Here is a 22,036-nt window from a genome sequence, read left to right as displayed (position 1 = left end):
ACATGTGACCTGCTCTATCGTGCTGCTTATCTGCCATGTAAGCAGTGGTGGCTGGCATGTACTGAGGGCGGGCGGCACAAAAAATAAATAAATAAATAAAATTACCTTTCTTTCTTCGCCGCACAACATCCTCCTCCCTCAAGCGTCTTCCGTTAGCCCCGAAAGCAAGAAACTGCACAACCCAATCCTGGCGCTGTTTTCACAACATGAAAGCAAAGCCAGGATTGGGTAGATCGGCCTCTCTCAGCGCTTTTGAGAGCACTGAAGGCCTGTACTTTCTCTAACCTAGCTGTCTAAGACAGCCAGGTTAGAGAATTTTAAAATGCGCATGTCTGGCTGGCCAGCCCAGGACAGCCAGTCAAAGAGACATGCGCACTTTAAAGTGCATAGCTCTCCGTTGCCTTTGTCAGCGCTGGCCCCGCCCCATCCTAATACTTAGTTCAGATGGGCTGCTAAAAAACTAAAACGGTAATAAATAAACGTTAATACCATTTTGTTTTTCAGCTCTGTGGCTTGTGGGGCGATGCTCCTCTGCCCAAGTGGAGGAGTTGTCACTGTGTGTAAGTCGTGATGTAAGGCTAGTAACAGTAGCAGAAGAGTACTAACCACCACAGACATCACTTCTTGTATAATAGCAGATAGCCGATGCACCCTCACCCAGACAAATATATTTTTCAATTTGGAATACAGATGGGTTTGTATTCACAATGATTCGCTAAAATTGTGCCTCCTGAGGTGACTACATTTTGTGTACCAATTTTTAAGTCTTCTGAGGGATAGATAAATATTATTTTGGTCAGATTTGCAAAATGACAGCATTTAGAAGCTTGGAATCTGGGCCTTTTAAAGAATGCACAGTTTCCTGGACACTTGGCCAACCTTGATTGTCCCACCACTTCTTTTGTGCTTGTGAGGTGTATTTCCAGATCATTAGGAAGTTTTGCTGCCTTTAAAAAAGTGTATGGCTACTGTTTATGTCTCCAACTCCTGCATGGTGTAGCATGCTACCCATCTGAAAATGCGCTACCGCTCCCCAAAACAGGGAAAATAGCGCTCTATAATTGCTACAATACAATTAAATATAAAATCAATTTAAAAGCAGAAATAAAGGACTCTTGAGGTCAAGAACCTCATACTTTGGGGACCGATGCACCACAATTTGGTAGCTAAATGAAGAACCTGCATGTGTAATTGTGCATCATCAGATCAAAGATAAACCATATAGGGAGTCTTGATAGGCTACTTTAGGTGCAAAGACACCTTCCAAAATCAATTATTTTCGATCACCTGATATTTCTGTATCAAGATCTATCCACCTAACTCGCAATTGTTGCCTTATTGTTTTGTTTTCCATTTATTTTGGGTGCCACATCTGGATGTATCTGAACAACCAAGTGCACGACCAAAAGAACATAAAACAGAACTTTTCTCTCTTCCAAAATAACACTGCCCTTCTTGATTTTTGGTGTTTGCTTCAGTGACCTGTGCCTCCTTCCTCCCTTCTTAAATTATTTTGGTATATTTGACTTGAAAGAAGTTCTCATCAGTGTACATTCTAACAAGGATTCTCATGTATTTATTTGCAGTGTTTGGGAGATCATCGGGCAGTCAGACGGAGGCCTATCTGTGCTGAGGACTTTTCGACTACTTCGGGTCTTGAAGCTAGTGAGGTTCATGCCTGCTCTACGGCGACAGCTGGTGGTCCTGATGAAGACAATGGACAATGTGGCGACCTTCTGTATGCTGCTCATGCTTTTCATCTTCATCTTCAGGTAAAAAGGTGGTTGGACCTTCGCTTCAGGGGCCGAATTTTGGCAATTGTGCCTTTTCATTGTTTGCGCCGGCGCACCTTTAAAAAGGTATGCCGGACACAAACAGTGAAGACGCGCCCTATTACCATGAATGCGCTGCCCCTAGGGCAGCCACGAACTTGTGCTGCCATGGTGGCAGTGCATTCCTGTAAAAAACAGAGCGGCTGCTTTACAGCCGCTTCGTTTTATCACAGTGCAGGCGGCTTGCCGCCTGCACTTTTGAAGCTGATTAGAGATCCCCTTGCAGGTGGGTGCATCCCGCCTACAAGGGGATACCTGGAGGGTCCATGGGACGCTATTTCCCGCCTCCAGAGGGTTGCCCTCAGTGGGGCACACTGACAGTGCGCCACCTTGTAGATGGCGCACTGTCAATGCGCCTCCTGAGGGCTTCTTTGCCTCTGCACCCAGGTCGGTAATACGGTGCAGAGACAAAGGGATTTCCTCATTTGCATTGGGCACGCCGCCACTCATATGAGGGAACGCCTCCTTGAAGATAGCACTGGCGCTTCATGTAAGCCAGCGCTATTGGTAGTACAGAAGGGTCCGCACAAGTGCCTGCGGCCCCTTCTGTAATCCCTAAGTGCCCGGGGGGTGCAAAGCGGGCGCAAACACCCATTGCGCCCCCGGGGGGGCTTTATGTAATACAACCTGAGACCTCCTGCATATTCATGTTGTTAGTTTTAGTTCTGGTGACTTGAAGGACACACTGCCACATCTCAGAGGGTTGGCTCAGCAGGTTTCTGTTAAAGGGGTAATCGCGTGGTTCTGTGCACATTCCATGTATATCAGTGCCTAGTCGGAGAGTACTAACGGTCAAACTGGAAAGGCTGCAGAGTTTTAAAAAAATCATAAGACCCCTCTGTACTTCCCCCCGACCCTCCTGAGACTATGTCTTCAGCGCCGGGACACCTCCGTCGGAGGTAGCTGCGCGCTCTACAAAATTCAAAATAATAATAATAATTCCAAATGGTCAATCATGGAGCATATATATATATATATATATATATATATATATATATATATATATATATATATATATATATATATATATATATATATATACATATATATATATATATATATATATATATAAATATATATTATATATATATATATGTGTGTGTTTGTGTGTGTGTGTGTTGCTTATATTATTATTAGGGGTGAGCGCGTGCAGCCAGTAAACCTCGATCCACCAGTGGAGTTTTTTTTAAAGAACTCCATGAACTCTGCCAGCGGAGCGCAGTTCACCATCGACCCCAAATTATGATTATTATTATTATTATTAACAACTTTTACCTGCATAGTGGTTTATTATTTACACCGTATGTGCGCTTATGGTAACAGCCACCAACAGAGGCATCAGCTATAATTTACAGGAGGTGAACAAGGACATTCACTTGCTCTCTTTCATCCATTCGAACTAATATGCTATTATTCACTCCATCTGAAAGCTTTTTTCTCATGTGAATTTTAGTCTGGCCATTAGTCTCCAAATCTGTTGGGGCTTTCAGAATGCTGTTATTGTATGTTGCGTTATGTTGTGCTATCCTATGTTCTGATTGTATAACACTTAAAATCACCCTGATACCACAAAGTACTGATGGCGAATAGGTCTGTCTCAATGTACATACCAGGTTATCAGATTCTTTTGACAGTCGTTTGTACATTATGTATATAATCACAACCTTCTCAACATGCTCTCCATCCACAGCATCCTGGGAATGCATCTTTTTGGCTGCAAGTTTAGCTTGAAGACCGATACCGGGGACACCATTCCAGACAGAAAGAACTTTGATTCCTTGCTGTGGGCCATTGTCACTGTCTTCCAGGTGAGACCAAGATGGTGCCTGACTTCTTCAATGTGTTGCCATTTTCTGTGTACATTTCTAAGGTTGTTTATGTTGTCTCCTAAGATGGAATATGTTGTTTATGGTTATTTGATTGTGTGTTCATGTGTTAGAGCTTTAAAAGAGAAAGTAATGCATTGAACACGAATATAAATGCACTTTCTTTCCATTTTATGTGAGCTCTCTTTTTTTCCAACCCTTGTGACAGCCTACATAGTATAGAACTCCAAATATACCTTATATCCCAGGATTTGGGAATGGCCAAAGGGGACATGGTAACCTTCTGATCAGGGCCAGATTGGCCAAAGCAGGCATTTGTCATTTTCCCAGGAGACTGGAAGGGTGGAGGTCGTTTGTGTAGCAGTGGGGACCGGTTTTGATGCAGTGCTGCAATATCAACCCCCAGTACCAAAAGCCGCAATGCTTCACACTTGCACTCCACCCCATCCCCCAGGGCTGGTCCTATCAAAATTGCCAGGGCTACTTTGGATACCCGTCTGGTTGTGCTTCTTATGCCGGAGGTTGAAGCTCAGACTTCCTGTCTTTGAAGGGTCTAACTCTTCATGCATGGGGCTCAGTGCCAACCAAATTCTCACATGGACACAAGCCCGTAGATGGCAGGGTTGATGTCTAAGTCAAGGTTTCTGGGAGAGCCGACATCTAATGATCCCAGAAGATTTGCACCACAACAGCAGTGAACTCAGTTAGCGGTACCTTTGAAAACAAAGATCAAGAACCTTAAAGCAAGGGAAGGCACCAGCACTGAGGGCTGTCGATATAAATGCGTTAACTGTTGCCCCGTTAGCTGATGACAAAGGAATAATATGATGTTTTTACTCCATGCAGATTCTCACTCAAGAAGACTGGAATGTGGTCCTCTACAATGGAATGGCTTCCACCTCCTCCTGGGCGGCACTCTACTTCGTGGCGCTCATGACCTTTGGCAACTATGTTCTTTTTAACCTCCTAGTGGCCATCCTGGTAGAAGGCTTCCAGGCAGAGGTAAGACTTCAGTAAATAGTACATTGTCAAAGCACAGGCAAACTTCCTTGAGAAAATGTGAGAATGGTTGATGCATTAAAAACCTTTGCCGATATATGTTTTTTAGGAAGCAATGCAGTATGGAATTAACCCGTTCCGTGCTCACGTCGGCCAACGACCGACGCGAGCCCTATTTGCCCAGTGCTTCGCACGACTGTTGGCCGACACAGCCCCGCCCACTCTTTAGAACTCCCGCACCGCAGCGAAATTCGCGCCTCAGTTAAGGAGTTAAGTAGGATAATTGAGAGTTTGGAAGGGCTTGGTGGATCCTACTAGCCATTAGCTACAGTAATTACAGTGTAAGCCTTTAACACTGCAGACCCAACCCAATAGCTTTCTAATGTAAAGTAAACAGTGATATAGTTCCATTAAAGGTGAGATATCGGGGGGGGGGGGGATGTGGCGTAATGGCTAGAAAGGTCGACCTTGAAGCTAGGGAACTGGGTTTGAGTCTCAGCACATCCTTTGATTCTGGGCAAATCACGTAATCTCCCCGTGCCCAACAAAGTGAATGTGTCTGTCTGTAACACAACTGGTGCTCATGTAAAGCGCTCTGATACCTTCGGATCAAGTTTACGCTATATAAAGCTCCCCAGAAAAAAATAAAAAGGATAAGACAACATGTTTAGCAAAGGGGGTTGATAGAGCTAACATTCAGCATTGTCCAGGCCATTTTCCAATCAAAAAATACATTTTACTTGTTTTCTTATTTCAGTAAATTTTTATTGGAAATTATATTTACATGGTGCGTAACATATACATATACATGGGAAGGTATTGAAAGCAGAACCCCAAGCATACCACTGGTCAAGTCTACATTATGCCCTTTTTCTGATATCATATATCTCTGCAGCCTTTTCCCTGCATGTAAATGCAACTTTTACCGCCTGTGATGGGATTCAATACACACATTTTGAATTCATTTGTTCAGGGCAGCCTTTTATAAAATACTTAAAAAATTAGCCCCCACCTCTAAGCTGTTGCCTGAAGTCTGACTTGAGAAACACACCGGCCAATGACCTGATTCATCCACCATGATCGAGTAGAGACCTCCTGAAAGGTACCACAACATGCAACATTGTCGTGCTATAAAGAGTCAAAATAAATGTATTAGTGCAGCTGCTAAGAATAATTTATCTTCTGGTTGTTAGGAGGAAGGAGTAGATCAGAATTTTTGAATATATGAAAGCCGTAATGTCAATTCTTTGAAGTTTTCTGGTCTCTGTAAAATTGATCATACATTTTCTACTTTAAAAAGCCTATCTCGGGGAGCTGTCATCACCCCAAAGTTCTCCACATATGCAATTTTGAATCCTGATCTTCTGTTCCTTGTAGATAGGCTCTTCCTGGTCCAGACTGAGTGACAGCTGTATCTGCCAACTGTACATTTGCTGTTTCAAATACAAAAGTAATGTGTTTTTGTTCCATTCTGCCTCTGGTCCAAATAAAAAATAATTCAATATCACAAGACCCATTTGATAGCCTTGGGACTAAGGGTGTGCAGAATTGTGATTATTTGTGAAATTTCACACAGTTCCATGAAATTCCATGAAATGATAAGACACTGCAAAATGGACTTTATTATATCTAGCATGAAAATTAAGTGTCATAGTTACTAAAAGTTCGTACAATGCAGGGCACTAAAGAAAATTATTGTGCTGCACTGCGTTGCGTGAATGGGAGAAATATGAACTGTGCCATATCTACTAAGATATGGTGCTCTTCAGCTCTCTACCGACGCTGGTGCACTTGAGGCTGCCTGGCACCGTTGTCTCCATGCCACCGGAGTCAAGCTATCCTGGCTGATGAGGGCTGAAAGCTCGAAACCGGTCCTAGGAAGCTTGTTTCCAGTCCAGGGAGGACCTGGCCTGGCAGTTCGGGCTGGACTGTTTCCATTGGGCGTAGGATCAAGACTGATTTGCATATGGATGGGTCCAAACTGGAATGGCAAGGTAAGCGAAAAAATGATGGATTTAGGCCCAGATCTCTGTACTGGGGTGAATGTATGACATTGTTCTGCATTATGTCCATCAATTGTTCTTTTTGCATTTGGCACCAACGCAGGCACCCTTGCGCCATAGTACAAGTCTGCCTGCTTCACATACACGTCACCTCCTGACATCCTAAGAGGTATCTTCCTCTTTCCATGCGTGATGTATGAAAAGAGGAAGTAACAAGGAGTAGTCAACATATTTCTCCTCTCTGTGGTAGGCACACCATTTTGGCGCAATCACAAATCTACTAATTTTAGTAAATCTGGGATTGCATTAGATTCCTTGGGTGGATGCATGGGAATGCTCCTTCTCCAGCCATTAAATGCCTACCACAATGAAATGTAACACAACGCTCTGCAAGCCGCTGCATTGCATTACATTTCTTCGGGAAACATCCTTTACAACGCAACTTTTACCACGCTGTGCTTTTACATCGCAACTTTTATAACGCAAACCATTACAACGCATTGCGCTGGGGGGGGGCGCTCTAGGATAGGGAATAGATTTAATTTACTATCCAACACCTTCCCTACTATCCACGGGGACTGGAGTTGAAATAGTAAATTAAACTATTCACTATCCAGCACCCCTCAACACTATGCGTTGTAAAGGCATGCGTTGTAAAAGTTGCGATGTAAAAGCATGCGTGGTAAAAGCATGCGTTGTGATGGCATACATCCCATTTCTTCACAAAGTCATGCAAGCCAGCACTAATATCCCCTGGCTTGGCTTTGTAAATTCCATTCAAGGACTTGCGTTGCCTTGCGACAGATTGTGTCAAATAAGGACAGTGCAAGTCCATAATAAATCCGGGCCTTAGTGCAGTGGCAGACTTGTGCACAAAGTCATGCCAGATATCAGCAAGGGGACACCTTGCGAAGAAAATGTCATCCCAAAATATATTGTCCGCTCAATGGAGACTCTCCCGAGAGATTTTCTGTTCAAACCAGTCTTTCAAACCCACAAATTGCCCCAAATTTCATGCCTACACAATTTGCATAATTTCACAAACTTTGTGTAATGGAGAAATCCATGCATTTCTTGAATTTCACGGGCATAACAACATTTGTGCTTGCCCCTTCATAAGAACAGAGATGTGTGAAATTCATGTAATTTGCCTCTGCCTAACATGAAATTACACAGCTGAGAGAGCGCAATTTGAATGAAACATATGTCCGTACCATATTTACAAGTCTATCGCATAAAGTTAGAAGTTGTAACGTGAAGTAGCACTTGTAGCATAAAGTTAGCCGATGTAACATAAGTAATAGGAAATGTATTCGTATGTATTCTAGAATGTGCATTAGAATTAGAAAGGCCCGGATACATAGTGGGCTAATATAGAAATGTGTAAATGCTTAAAGAACAGTAGAACGTGCTAAGCAGAGTTCATATACGTATGTAATCATTAGACGGAGAAGGCGGCGAAATATAAAGTGAAGAAATGTGCAGACTATATAGCACCATGTAAGAAACGAGAGTATAATGTTGTATTTTATGTAACATGGATTCAAGTATAATCAATGAATTGTTAATTCGATTATATATATATATGTGTGTTAAAAGTCATACTGTGTAGAAGAAGTTTGTAGGAATTTTAGAATAGTGTGGTCATATGTGATTTTAACCTAACGGACTAAGGGTTCGCAAGAGTGTAGTCCGCTGTATGTAATTTAGTGGCCTCTCAGGAGGAGGGGGATAGCTTTGATCTGAACGTGCGAGCCAAGAGTCAAAGGTCTTGTTAAATTTAAAGTGACAATGCTGGACGAAGTTTATGGCTTAAGTGAGATAAGAGACGCTTGGAATTTGGGGTCTTGTTTAGAAGTGACCGTTCACAGGACCAAAAGAGGTTACGATCACAAATGTAATGAATAGAACTCTGTTGAGGTGATAGACATTGCTCTGAAAGTGTCAACTGGAATGTCATGAGGTTACCAGCACGATGACGAAGATGGCGCCTAAGAAGCAAGGTCAACTTAACAGACGACGCGAAGAGATGAAGCTATGGAAAAACCCAGAAGCGAGATCACGTGAAATGTGTACGTGGTGGGTGTCAAAGGGGCGTTCCACCCATACTGTGATTTTGTATTTAGGGACAGCACCCCGGGGAGAAGAGAGAGCAGATGGCTTGAGCGCAGAACAGAAGATCAGAGAGCAGAGCGCAAGAGAGCAGTAGGCCGAGGACCCTTAGAGAGCGGATGGGTAGGCAGAAAGGGTACTGCTTCTCGACATAGGTTTCCATCAGAGACTAAGAAAGTTTGAACTTCTTTGGAAGTCAAACTGCTGACACCTTTTTAGGTTAAGAACTTGCGAAGTAGGGATGACACTTAGTATAGAGTAGGGACAGATTTAACTTGTTTTCTTTTTGTAGATGACGCAACAGATCCAATTTGTGTCTATGCTATTCAATTTGTTGATTCTGGAATTGGTTTTAATTGTATTCTTTTGTAGACTGAGATTCTTTAGGGAATTTATGTTCCTTTTAGTTCCTGTATATTTGTTGAATCTTATCCTGAGAGGATTGTATATGCAATTGACACTGATTTTATATTAAACTTTTTAAACTTTATCAGTCGTAAGTGGTTCTTCAGAGTTGCGTCAGTCTATGGGGTTGATTTAACTTATGTGGGTTTGCCTTTTACTCAATGACAGTCAATAATCGATCCAAAATTGGAAGAATGAGATAGGTATCTAGGTAATCAGAAACGATATCAAAATCTCATTCCCCGCAGTTGGTAGCAGAGGATGGTTGGCTTCTTGAGGAAGGCAACCTAGGTCAGGTCTAGATTACCCCAAGGTCCCTAGTCATCGGCGACCAGAAGAAGAATCCCTGCCGAAGAAGGTGCTGACGGTGCGAGAGAGAAAAGCAGCAGAGTCGGTCGAGAGTGAGTATAAGGGTCATGCGTTGCCAGATTGCGGTGTTTTGTGTTGTACCTGTGTTGTAATGTCAAGCGGAGTTGAATGCTTGTAGTGTGATTGTGGGAAGGTTGTGAGCGCGCGCAACCGGATAAAATCTTAAGTCCAAGGAAGGGCTTAAGTGGTTCGGGTGTATCGAACACCCAGAGTAATTGTCTACCATTGTAAAGGGGGTCATGAGGTACCATTGATCGCCCGCAGGACCGATGATAGGGGGAGTGTCAGAGTGAGTGTATGAGTAACGGACGCTGGTCGGACGTTTACTGTGTGTAAGTAACCTATCAGTTAAAGCGAGCGTCTAACGTGAGAGGAAAGACGTCTCGTCAGTTGAGGAGACAATTACAGTTAGACTGTGGACGTACAGTCATGAAAAGTGATCGCTTGGTCGGAAGTAGTCATTTTTCGGCGTATGAATGAAAACGCATGCAAGACCGTGAGACGAGCTGAGAAAGGCGGGGAACTGCTGCAGAGGGGACGAGTGACGTCAGCGTAGAGTCGCGCTGGGATTGGCCGGTCAGCGTAGAGTCGCGCTGGGATAGGCTGGTCAGCGAGAGACGCGCAGGGATTGGTTGTTTGTCATCAGGAAGTAAATAAGGAAGAGAATTAAGGAAAATCGTAGATTTTTTAAAATGAAGTGTTTTAAGCGTTTAAGGGCGATCTTTAAGAAAGATAGAGGAAGCTCGTATGCAGGGGAAGAAGCCCCACCAGAAGGCACACCAGCTTATTATATGGCTGTGAATGTAGGGTTACACTCAATACTATGGATCTCTGAGTGGAGTAAGCTAACGGAAGGAAATGAGGAACTGACGTTCCCGAGATACGGGACGTTTAGGTTAGAAGCATTGAATCAACTGAAAGCGGTAATGCTAGCAACGAGACCTCTACCGAGGCCAACACAGTTCGAAGCCCTTAGTGCATGGTTCAGGGCGGCACATGACAAGAGCTTGAATAGACGCCAAGAAAGAGTGAGACGATCGGTAAAAGCAGTGCAGGATGCTAAATGGGATGATGAAGCTAAAAAGTGGAGGGTGCAAAAAATAGAAGCAGACAAATTGTACCCAATGCTAGAGGCTACGGGACGAAAGAAACCTTTAGAAGAAGATGAGGACAGTGAGCCCGATGAGGATCTGATAGAGAGGCTATTATTAGATAGACCACCTCCGTACAACAGAGAAGCCGAAAGTCCCGAACTACAGCAAGGGGACGGGGCTAGGTGGGGGGAATATAAACCGCTCCCAGTAACAGAGTGGGATCCCAAGAAAGGTGAGGAGGTACCTCAATCTAGTCCCGTACAGAGAGTAGTAGGAAGATTCGTGGTCCAGAAGGTGCCAGAAACGGAGTGCGCAAGGTCGTATCAACTGCCAGATGCTCTACAAGTACCTGTTACCATAGGTCCTATAGTGTCAATCTATAACCCGGAGGGAGCCCAGCAGGAGGAACAGGCCCGATGGGACAGGGAAAGGGCAGAGATGGAAAGTAGGAATAATACGATCAATTCCCAAAGGCAGTTGCTAGGACCAAAGAGTCGGAGTACCCCATTGGATCCAGTAACGGGTCCCTGGATAGAACAGGGGGGTCAGAGAGGACAGATGGATCTGAGGGGACGAAACCGAAATCCTTTAAGGAATTAAGGGAGTATTTGAAAGAATGGGATGCTGCCGAAGAGACTCAGAATAAAAGAATAGAAACAGAAGCAGAATGGAGAGATCAGGATAACAGGATCCTCTCTCACTGCGGAGCTGGCGAAAGCAGCCCGGAGTGGGAGGGAGGGAGTCAAGGAAGCAAAGGAGATACTTGCCATACCACCAGTGGCAATAGACAGATGTGTAGTGACAAGAGTACAGGGTGTGGGGGAGTGCCTCGCCTCATTCTTAGTGAGGGAGAACAAAAGACACAGGAATACCGAGATAGTTTCAGGTGCACTCACCATGCCCCAGACGAGAATGTGCGACATTGGAGTCACGAGAATATGGAGAGTCGCGAAGGGTCTCGCCATGCATCCGGTGATCACGGACGGGATCGCGGGAACATGGAGGGCCGTGAAGGACCTTTCCGTTTATTGAGTGACACCAGACAGCAAGGGAATAGCAGTGATTTAGAACAGAACGGAGGATCTTATCTTGCATCTAGAGAGACTGAGCTAAGAAGACAGAATGCAGTAATGGGGAATAGAACATTGTTCCACCATACCCCAAGGGAAGATGGAAAAGCTTGGGATTTAGAGAGGTGGAAACAAAGAGAAGCAAGAAGGACTCCTCGTAACTCACCTGTGCCCAGACGTAGGACTCGTAGTGGGGATGAGAGGGATGTAAACGAACCACCTAGGAGTGAGGTACTGAGAGCTGAGATAAAAGCAAAACGGCTCGATGTAACCAGTTTGAAATCAGATTTGGACGAAATAATAGACGGCACATTGCCAATGGAAAGGATCGATCTGTATGAACAGGATGAAATACTGTTTATATCTAAGGATGTTACTCGGAAAGCGAGGTCAGTTCATGAAAAATTATCTGAGTTGGCAGATAGGTATATGATAGACTTATCACGAACTAAAGCTTTACAGGGTAACCATAGGCTAAACTGCACGGATCAGGATCTAGATGAGCGTAGGACGATTGGGCTGAAAATACACATAAAGGAACTAATCTTGAGTATCAGATTGTGGAGGAATTTGGATAAATGGGAGGAAAGATGGTCCAAGAGGGGATCCGTCAGAAGGAGTACACTTGCGAGGTCCCCGGATGGAGAGCTAATGCGAATGGAAGCTTTCCCTTTGCGAGAAATCGCGAACGGAAGCTACGTGCATGTGCCCTGGAGTAGGGGGGATTTAGCGGCATTTACCAATTCCTTTCCAAAGCTAAGGGAGAATCCCGTCGAGTGGTACAAACAGGTAGAGAGATTCGTGAAGATCTCTAAGGTGCTGTGGGTCGACTTGAACACCCTGTTTGATATTGTAGTACCCGGAGATTTGTGGACGGCATGCAAGCTTAGTGTTGAATGGCCCATTTCCGAACCGGATAGAGATGCCCGGACGAATGGTCCATCAGAGAGAGTCATGGAAAAGTACGAGAGGGTAATTGCATGGTTAAAAGAGAAGGTGCCGTTGCAGGACATAGACTGGGTTAAGATAGATCGAACAACTCAGGAGCCTAAAGAGACCGTTCACGAGTTCTATGAGCGATTGCTGAAAGCATTCAAACAGTACAGTGGATTGGATGTGATGGATCCCAAAGACATAGGACAGTTTGGGTCGAAGTTTGTCCTGGGATTGCGACCAGACATAAGCTTAATGATTCAACAGCATTTGATCTGTTGGCAAAACAAACCGTTAGATGAGATCCTGAGGTATGCAAGGTACTGTAGCGATGAAATAGATTCGAAGGCAAAGAAACTTAAGGAGAAGCTGATGTTGGTGCAGATGCAGTCAGCTGGAAAGGGTGGACAGCGGCAACAGGGAACAGGAACCCTAGGAAAGAAACAGAATAATCAAAGCAGAGATGAGGAGGAAAAACCGAGACCTAGGGTAGATATCGCGACGCTGAAAAAGACAACGAGGTGCCATCAGTGTAATGAGGTAGGACACTGGAGACGCGAGTGTCCCTATAATGTCGAGACGGGGGAATTAGAACAGGAGGAGGATGAGGTTCAGAACAGCATGGTAAAGGGAAGCGTGGTTCCGAAGGGAAAATTTATCAAAGGGGGGACTCAGACTCCTCGAGCTCCGTTCCCTCAACCGCCTCGGATTACAAATGGAGGGAAAACCTATAGACAACTGCCACTGTTCGTAGGAGGAGAAGAATGCTACTACGTTGATCCCCTTACTGGACAACGAGTGAATAGGGAAGAAGACTGTACTCTAGGGGCAGCCCTGGAGGTAGACCAGAGAGGACCATACGTGGAAGCTGAAGTAGCTGGATGTCCTACGACCTTTTTGGTGGATACGGGGGCCACTCGATCCACTTTGAGATCGGCGGTAGTCCCAGGTCTGCCAATGTCGGGAGAAACGATCCAGGTGGTAGGAGTCGCAAATAGGAGAATGACAAATCCTCTGACAGAACCAGTGTCAGTGAAGATAGGAAATTACAGTGATGAACATCAGTTTGTAATTTGTGATTCTAGCCCTGTATGTCTGCTAGGAAGAGATCTGTTGTGTAAATTAAATTGCACAATATATTGCACACCAGAAGGAGTAGAAGTGCAGACTAACGATGATGATGCCGATTTTAAGGTTGTAAACTCGCAGGAATGCGTGGAACTATATCCTACCTTAACGGTGGAGGAGCTTCCGCAGGACTTGAAGGAGACAGTGTAAGCTGAGGTGTGGGATTTTACTGGAGAAGAAATAGGACTGATCAAAGGGGTAGAACCGGTAAAGATCATGGTAAAACCCAATGCCGAGTACCCAAGAACACCACAATATAAGTTGACACCGGAGACAATTGCAGGAATAAAGCCTGTGATCGAATTCATGATTAGACAGGGAATACTGAAGGAGATCGTGGGAAGTCCATGTAACTCCCCGATTATGGGTTTGCAGAAGCCTAGTGGAAAATACAGAATAGTGCAGGACCTTCGAAAGATTAATAATATCGTTGTTTCATGTTGTCCAGTGGTACCGAATCCATCAGTGATATTGTTTCAGATACCGTTCCAAGCTGAATGGTTCACAGTGATAGACTTGTGTCAGGCTTTCTTTTCAATCCCCTTAGATGAGGAAAGCCAGTACCTGTTCGCTTTTAAGCTGGAAAATCGCGTTTTAACATGGTGTCGTATTCCCCAGGGGTATACAGAAAGCCCATCGATTTTTAACCAGCTGCTGAAGAAAAATCTTGAAAGTCTAGTACTGCCCATGAATTCGGTTCTGGTCCAGTACATAGACGACCTTCTAGTGGCGTCAGAAACTGAGGAAGCTTGCAAAGTAGACACCATCACCTTACTAAATCACTTGGCCGAGAACGGACACAAGGTGTCTCCAAGTAAATTGCAGTATTGTCTGACTGAAGTGCAATACTTGGGCCATAGGATTGAAAAGGGAAAACGGAAGGTGTCTCCAGACAGAATAGAGGCGATCATGAAAATGAACGCGCCTAAAACACAAAGAGAAGTCAGGATGTTTCTAGGCATGGTTGGTTATTGTCGGCAGTGGATAGCCAACTTTTCACTGAAGGCAAAACCACTACAAAAACTGACGCACAAGGGGGTGAGTGATCCGGTACCATGGGACAAAGATTGTTTGATGGCATTTTTGCAGCTGAGGGAGGACTTGTGTCGTGCCCCGGCTTTGGGAATGCCTGATTACGAGAAACCATTTTTGCTTTACTGTTGCGAGAGGGAAGGTTGTGCTTTAGCAGTTTTGGCCCAGATACACGGAAATGCGCGTAGACCAGTTGCGTATTTTTCGGCTACATTAGATCCAGTAGCCGCAGCGTTGCCCGGATGTCTCAAATCCGTTGCTGCAACGGGTGTCAGCATTGAAAGGTGTGAAAATGTGGTGATGGGACATCAGTTAGTGGTGTACGTACCGCATTCTGTGGAATGGTTAATGACCAGGTCCGAGACTCAGCATTTGACGAATAGCAGGCTAACACGCTACGAGCAAGTCATACTGGCTGCTGAGAATGTGACCCTAAAGAAGATGCTCTGTCTTGAATCCTGCTACTTTGATGCCACTTCCAAATGATATTGATGATGAAATCTGTACAGATCATGACTGCCTTGATGTGACTGAACTATGCACCAAACCGAGACCAGATATCGTAGATGAACCATTGACTGACCCCGATGAAATATTCTTTGTTGATGGTTCATGCGTAAGGGACGATATCGGTCAGCTGAGAGCAGCATATGCAGTTTGTACAATCACCGGAGTGGTGGAAGCCGCCTGCCTGGAAGGAGTACATTCCGCTCAGGTAGCTGAAATCATTGCTTTGACCCGTGCCTGTTTGGCAGGCAACAAAATTTGAGTCACCATATACACCGATAGCCAGTATGGTTTCGGGGTAGTTCACGACTCCGGGCAGTTGTGGTCTCAAAGAGGTTACATGACCTCCTCGGGTTCTCCTATTAGGAATGGAGAATTCGTGAGATTATTGTTAGAAGCATTACAAGGTCCAGAAGCTATAGCGGTTGTTAAATGCGCCGCGCACACAAAGAATACAGATTTTGTGTCACAAGGAAACCGATACGCAGATGAAGTTGCACGTTACTGTGCGGAACAGGGGTATTCTCACACCAAGGTAGAAGTGGGGGGAATACAGGAAAGGACTGATTTGACTATGTTGTTAGAAACTGTAGACACGTGGGATGAACTGAAGTGTGTCCAGGAGAATGCACCAGATTTTGAGAAGAAGGCATGGGAAACAGCTGGGTGTACCAAAAGTGAGATGAATTTTTGGATTTCTGCAGATGGGAGAGCAGTTTTACCAAACGAACTTGTTAGTCCAATGGCAAGGAGATTGCATGGACCAGCACACATAGGTAGAGATGCTATGGTGAGAGTATTCAGACAAACGTGGTATAATCCGAAGTTTAGAGTAGCGGCAGAAGCAGTATGTCAGCGTTGTGCGATCTGTCAGCAACTAAACGTAGGAAAGAGAACACCAGTCACATTGAGTCACATAGGGAGGTCTGGGGGGCCTTTCAATAGAATGCAGCTGGATTTTATTGAAATGCCCAAGTGCAATCGACTCAGATACGTCTTAGTGATTGTCTGTATATTTTCCAGATGGGTTGAAGCTTACCCTACACGTAGGTGCGATACACTCACAGTAGCAAAATTGTTGCTTAGAGAGTTGATACCGAGGTTTGGGGTGCCAGCCTCTTTGGAATCGGACAGAGGAACTCATTTCAACAGCGAAATAGTGAAGATGCTATGTTCAGCCTTAAGTATCGACCAGAAGCTCCACTGTAGTTATCGACCAGAAGCTTCGGGGATTGTAGAACAAATCAACAGCACAATAAAATCCAGACTCGCCAAAGTTTGTTCATCGACATCCCTGAGTTGGCCTGATGCACTTCCATTGGTCCTTATGAGCATACGTAGCACACCAGACAGAAGGACAGGTCTCTCTCCACACGAGGTGCTAATGGGGAGAGCTATGAGACTGCCATCGGTTCCGACTGCAGCATTGTTGAACATCACAGACGATTTGATCTTGGACTACTGCAAGGGACTATCTGATGCCATTCATTCTGTGTCCCTCCAGGTCCAGGCTGCAGAGGTTCCATCAGCACAAGACTTGTGCCATGACCTGTGTCCGGGGGACTGGGTCCTGGTGAAGAAGCATGTCAGGAAGAACTGTCTAGACGTACGTTGGCGTGGACCATTCCAAGTCATACTAGTTACGAACACTGCAGTAAAGTGTGGAGGCTTGCCCAACTGGATACACGCCTCACACACCCGAAGAGTTCCAGCACCTCTGGAAGAAACAGCTCCTCTCTCGGATGAAAATCCAGCGGAAAGCGGAGAAGCCACAGAGAGGGAAAGCCAAGCTGTAGAGGTGATCGAAGAGGCTGAGCCTGTGTTGGAGCAGGCTGACGACGGTCAGGACACCAGTGAGACCGAAGTTGCCTCAGAAGAAGGAAACAGCTGGGAGTTCGAGTCAGACACCGAACAAGCTGTAAGTGATCAAGAGACGAGTCCAAGAACAAGGAGCAGGAGGACAAGGAATGGAGAAGCTAGTTGGCCGGAAAGAAGGAGAAGGTCAAGCTTGAGAACAAATCCAGAGAGCACCCTTGTCCCGATCTCTGAAGATTCAGATCTAGACGAAGGAGCTACGGATTCAGGCTCTGAGAGTCCGAGAAGATCAAGAAGGGTACGTGTGCCCTGCAGAAGATACGCCACCCCAGAATGGACTTATCTAGCAGATATCCTGGAGACAGAGATCTGGGAGAGCGAGAGACGTACAGGTGACCAATCTCGATCACATTGTGATAGTGGAGAGATGGATGTTGAATCCTGGAATCGAGTCTGAGGAATTACAGATCTTTACGAGAATTGTTGTAAATGTATAAAGACTCTTATAATTAAAAGATAAAGAAGAAGATAACCTAGCGCCGAGTGGAACGAAGAATAAAATTAGGGATTACATTTAGAGGACGGAGAAGGTTAGGGTTGTCTATTGCTGAAGTTAAAAAGACATGTTATGAAAAAGAGACTTTTTGTTGATGAAGAGTGCTTCACAGACTGAGAAATCAAATAAAGCAAAACAAAGACCTGAAAAAGAAAACTATTCTTCGTAAAAGAAAGAGCTACGCTGTTTGATGACATGGAGAATGGCAACCCAAACCGAAAAGCCAAATGCATAATAGGTACACTAATAGCAGTAGTAATATTTCTCATTATTACAGTAGTTACCATATCATACATAGTAGGACATACAAGCGTAAAGGAGACAACAGATGTAAAGCCTGTAACGACTTTGAAACCTGCTCTTGTTGGGAAGAAGGAGGAGAGCAATGTAATTCGTGAAAAGGCGTTACTGGCAGATGAAGCTCGTAGGTTACACGTAGACGAGTCACAGGGAAATTTTAGATCAAACGCATATGCCAAGTTATTATACGAGTATATTGATGCCATGGAGGCCAAGGATTGTTATGTTTGCATGCAATTGCCGGCTTCCGTAGACGAAGGCATCAGATATCATCATCTCCCACTGACATATGGGATAACATGTAGTTTATTGCTCAGTATATTTTATGGTAGAGAAGGGTTCGAGTACTACTTTTCAAATTATGATTCGGTACTGCCTGAAGTCCCGAATTATAAACAAATGAATAAGTGGGACTATCACAAAAAGGAAGATAGATTAGCAAAATTCTTTCTTCCTTGGGATACATTAGATACTTCATATGCACGCAGAAATAATCTGACTTGCAAAGTGTCAGAGATCGAGAAGAAATTCATTGGACAGGTAGATGACCGGTACAGGAGACAGAAGATTCTAAAAATGTCAGGACAGTGGAAAACAGATTGGACCGAAGAGGAAAAAGCACACAAAAGGAAGGGTAGTAATGGTCCAATAGCTTTGGATAGAACGCAGAAAGGAAAGTTATGTTTAACTCGAAGCAGGACATATTATGAGAGTGTATTTGTAGGTGAAGTTAATTGCGAACATGCTTTTAGGTTAGAGTACTATACGAAAGATTTTATGAAAGGGATGCAAGCGATTCCTAATGTATATTTTGTATGTGGAAGAAATGCCTATGTGAAATTGCCTGACAATTGGTATGGTTCGTGTTATTTGGCAGTTGTCTTCCCCAAAATATATCATGCAAAGGATTTAGAGATCATAGAAGGAAAGGTTTCGAAAAGAGCGAAAAGGGAAGTAGGAGATGCTGAAGTAGTTGGAGACATATTTGGAGCAATGTTTCCTCTTTTAGGTTTAATACTTAATGACGTGAGTCCCTAGCTCATTGCACCATCAGGATTCAAGCAAGCCGGGCCGATGAGGCTGAAATGCCAGAAACCGGTCCCCGGTAGCTTGTCTCCTTCCCAGTATAAGAATTGGCTTGGTAGTTTGGTTTGCCCTGTTCCCATCATGCACTGGGACAGGAACAGACTAATTTGCATATAGCCGGGTTCTGAAGCTGGGATGGTGCAGTGAGCTAAAAAACGGTGATGGATCAAGCCCTGATCTCTTGACTGGGTAGGAGTATTCTGCATCATTCAGAAACTCTGTCCATCACCTTTTCCAAAATTGATTTTATCCACACTATGTGTGGGAGGGTATACTCAGACGTGAGTCCCTAGCTCATTGCACCATCAGGATTCAAGCAAGCCGGGCCGATGAGGCTGAAATGCCAGAAACCGGTCCCCGGTAGCTTGTCTCCTTCCCAGTATAAGAATTGGCTTGGTAGTTTGGTTTGCCCTGTTCCCATCATGCACTGGGACAGGAACAGACTAATTTGCATATAGCCGGGTTCTGAAGCTGGGATGGTGCAGTGAGCTAAAAAACGGTGATGGATCAAGCCCTGATCTCTTGACTGGGTAGGAGTATTCTGCATCATTCAGAAACTCTGTCCATCACCTTTTCCAAAATTGATTTTATCCACACTATGTGTGGGAGGGTATACTCAGACGTGAGTCCCTAGCTCATTGCACCATCAGGATTCAAGCAAGCCGGGCCGATGAGGCTGAAATGCCAGAAACCGGTCCCCGGTAGCTTGTCTCCTTCCCAGTATAAGAATTGGCTTGGTAGTTTGGTTTGCCCTGTTCCCATCATGCACTGGGACAGGAACAGACTAATTTGCATATAGCCGGGTTCTGAAGCTGGGATGGTGCAGTGAGCTAAAAAACGGTGATGGATCAAGCCCTGATCTCTTGACTGGGTAGGAGTATTCTGCATCATTCAGAAACTCTGTCCATCACCTTTTCCAAAATTGATTTTATCCACACTATGTGTGGGAGGGTATACTCAGACGTGAGTCCCTAGCTCATTGCACCATCAGGATTCAAGCAAGCCGGGCCGATGAGGCTGAAATGCCAGAAACCGGTCCCCGGTAGCTTGTCTCCTTCCCAGTATAAGAATTGGCTTGGTAGTTTGGTTTGCCCTGTTCCCATCATGCACTGGGACAGGAACAGACTAATTTGCATATAGCCGGGTTCTGAAGCTGGGATGGTGCAGTGAGCTAAAAAACGGTGATGGATCAAGCCCTGATCTCTTGACTGGGTAGGAGTATTCTGCATCATTCAGAAACTCTGTCCATCACCTTTTCCAAAATTGATTTTATCCACACTATGTGTGGGAGGGTATACTCAGACGTGAGTCCCTAGCTCATTGCACCATCAGGATTCAAGCAAGCCGGGCCGATGAGGCTGAAATGCCAGAAACCGGTCCCCGGTAGCTTGTCTCCTTCCCAGTATAAGAATTGGCTTGGTAGTTTGGCTTGCCCTGTTCCCATCATGCACTGGGACAGGAACAGACTAATTTGCATATAGCCGGGTTCTGAAGCTGGGATGGTGCAGTGAGCTAAAAAACGGTGATGGATCAAGCCCTGATCTCTTGACTGGGTAGGAGTATTCTGCATCATTCAGAAACTCTGTCCATCACCTTTTCCAAAATTGATTTTATCCACACTATGTGTGGGAGGGTATACTCGGACGTGAGTCCCTAGCTCATTGCACCATCAGGATTCAAGCAAGCCGGGCCGATGAGGCTGAAATGCCAGAAACCGGTCCCCGGTAGCTTGTCTCCTTCCCAGTATAAGAATTGGCTTGGTAGTTTGGTTTGCCCTGTTCCCATCATGCACTGGGACAGGAACAGACTAATTTGCATATAGCCGGGTTCTGAAGCTGGGATGGTGCAGTGAGCTAAAAAACGGTGATGGATCAAGCCCTGATCTCTTGACTGGGTAGGAGTATTCTGCATCATTCAGAAACTCTGTCCATCACCTTTTCCAAAATTGATTTTATCCACACTATGTGTGGGAGGGTATACTCAGACGTGAGTCCCTAGCTCATTGCACCATCAGGATTCAAGCAAGCCGGGCCGATGAGGCTGAAATGCCAGAAACCGGTCCCCGGTAGCTTGTCTCCTTCCCAGTATAAGAATTGGCTTGGTAGTTTGGTTTGCCCTGTTCCCATCATGCACTGGGACAGGAACAGACTAATTTGCATATAGCCGGGTTCTGAAGCTGGGATGGTGCAGTGAGCTAAAAAACGGTGATGGATCAAGCCCTGATCTCTTGACTGGGTAGGAGTATTCTGCATCATTCAGAAACTCTGTCCATCACCTTTTCCAAAATTGATTTTATCCACACTATGTGTGGGAGGGTATACTCAGACGTGAGTCCCTAGCTCATTGCACCATCAGGATTCAAGCAAGCCGGGCCGATGAGGCTGAAATGCCAGAAACCGGTCCCCGGTAGCTTGTCTCCTTCCCAGTATAAGAATTGGCTTGGTAGTTTGGTTTGCCCTGTTCCCATCATGCACTGGGACAGGAACAGACTAATTTGCATATAGCCGGGTTCTGAAGCTGGGATGGTGCAGTGAGCTAAAAAACGGTGATGGATCAAGCCCTGATCTCTTGACTGGGTAGGAGTATTCTGCATCATTCAGAAACTCTGTCCATCACCTTTTCCAAAATTGATTTTATCCACACTATGTGTGGGAGGGTATACTCAGACGTGAGTCCCTAGCTCATTGCACCATCAGGATTCAAGCAAGCCGGGCCGATGAGGCTGAAATGCCAGAAACCGGTCCCCGGTAGCTTGTCTCCTTCCCAGTATAAGAATTGGCTTGGTAGTTTGGTTTGCCCTGTTCCCATCATGCACTGGGACAGGAACAGACTAATTTGCATATAGCCGGGTTCTGAAGCTGGGATGGTGCAGTGAGCTAAAAAACGGTGATGGATCAAGCCCTGATCTCTTGACTGGGTAGGAGTATTCTGCATCATTCAGAAACTCTGTCCATCACCTTTTCCAAAAA

At 45.0% G+C, this 22,036-nt stretch overlaps 1 protein-coding gene across 1 annotated transcript in view; it reads left to right on the top strand.

The window, feature by feature from the left end:
• The window catches only part of CACNA1H (calcium voltage-gated channel subunit alpha1 H), a 1,502,131-nt gene that overhangs the window by 1,159,057 nt on the left and 321,038 nt on the right, over window positions 1-22,036 (top strand). The window contains exons 12-14 of the mRNA XM_086940723.1: window positions 1,587-1,772; window positions 3,523-3,640; window positions 4,505-4,660. Of these exons, the coding sequence (XP_086796849.1) occupies window positions 1,587-1,772; window positions 3,523-3,640; window positions 4,505-4,660 (460 nt within the window). The remainder of the gene's footprint in view (window positions 1-1,586; window positions 1,773-3,522; window positions 3,641-4,504; window positions 4,661-22,036) is intronic.

This window comes from Lissotriton vulgaris, chromosome 10 (genome assembly GCF_964263255.1).
Source record: "Lissotriton vulgaris chromosome 10, aLisVul1.2, whole genome shotgun sequence".
Classification (NCBI taxonomy): domain Eukaryota; kingdom Metazoa; phylum Chordata; class Amphibia; order Caudata; family Salamandridae; genus Lissotriton; species Lissotriton vulgaris.
The sequence above is the reverse complement of the archived record's forward strand: the minus strand, read 5'-3'. Positions and strand labels throughout refer to the sequence as shown.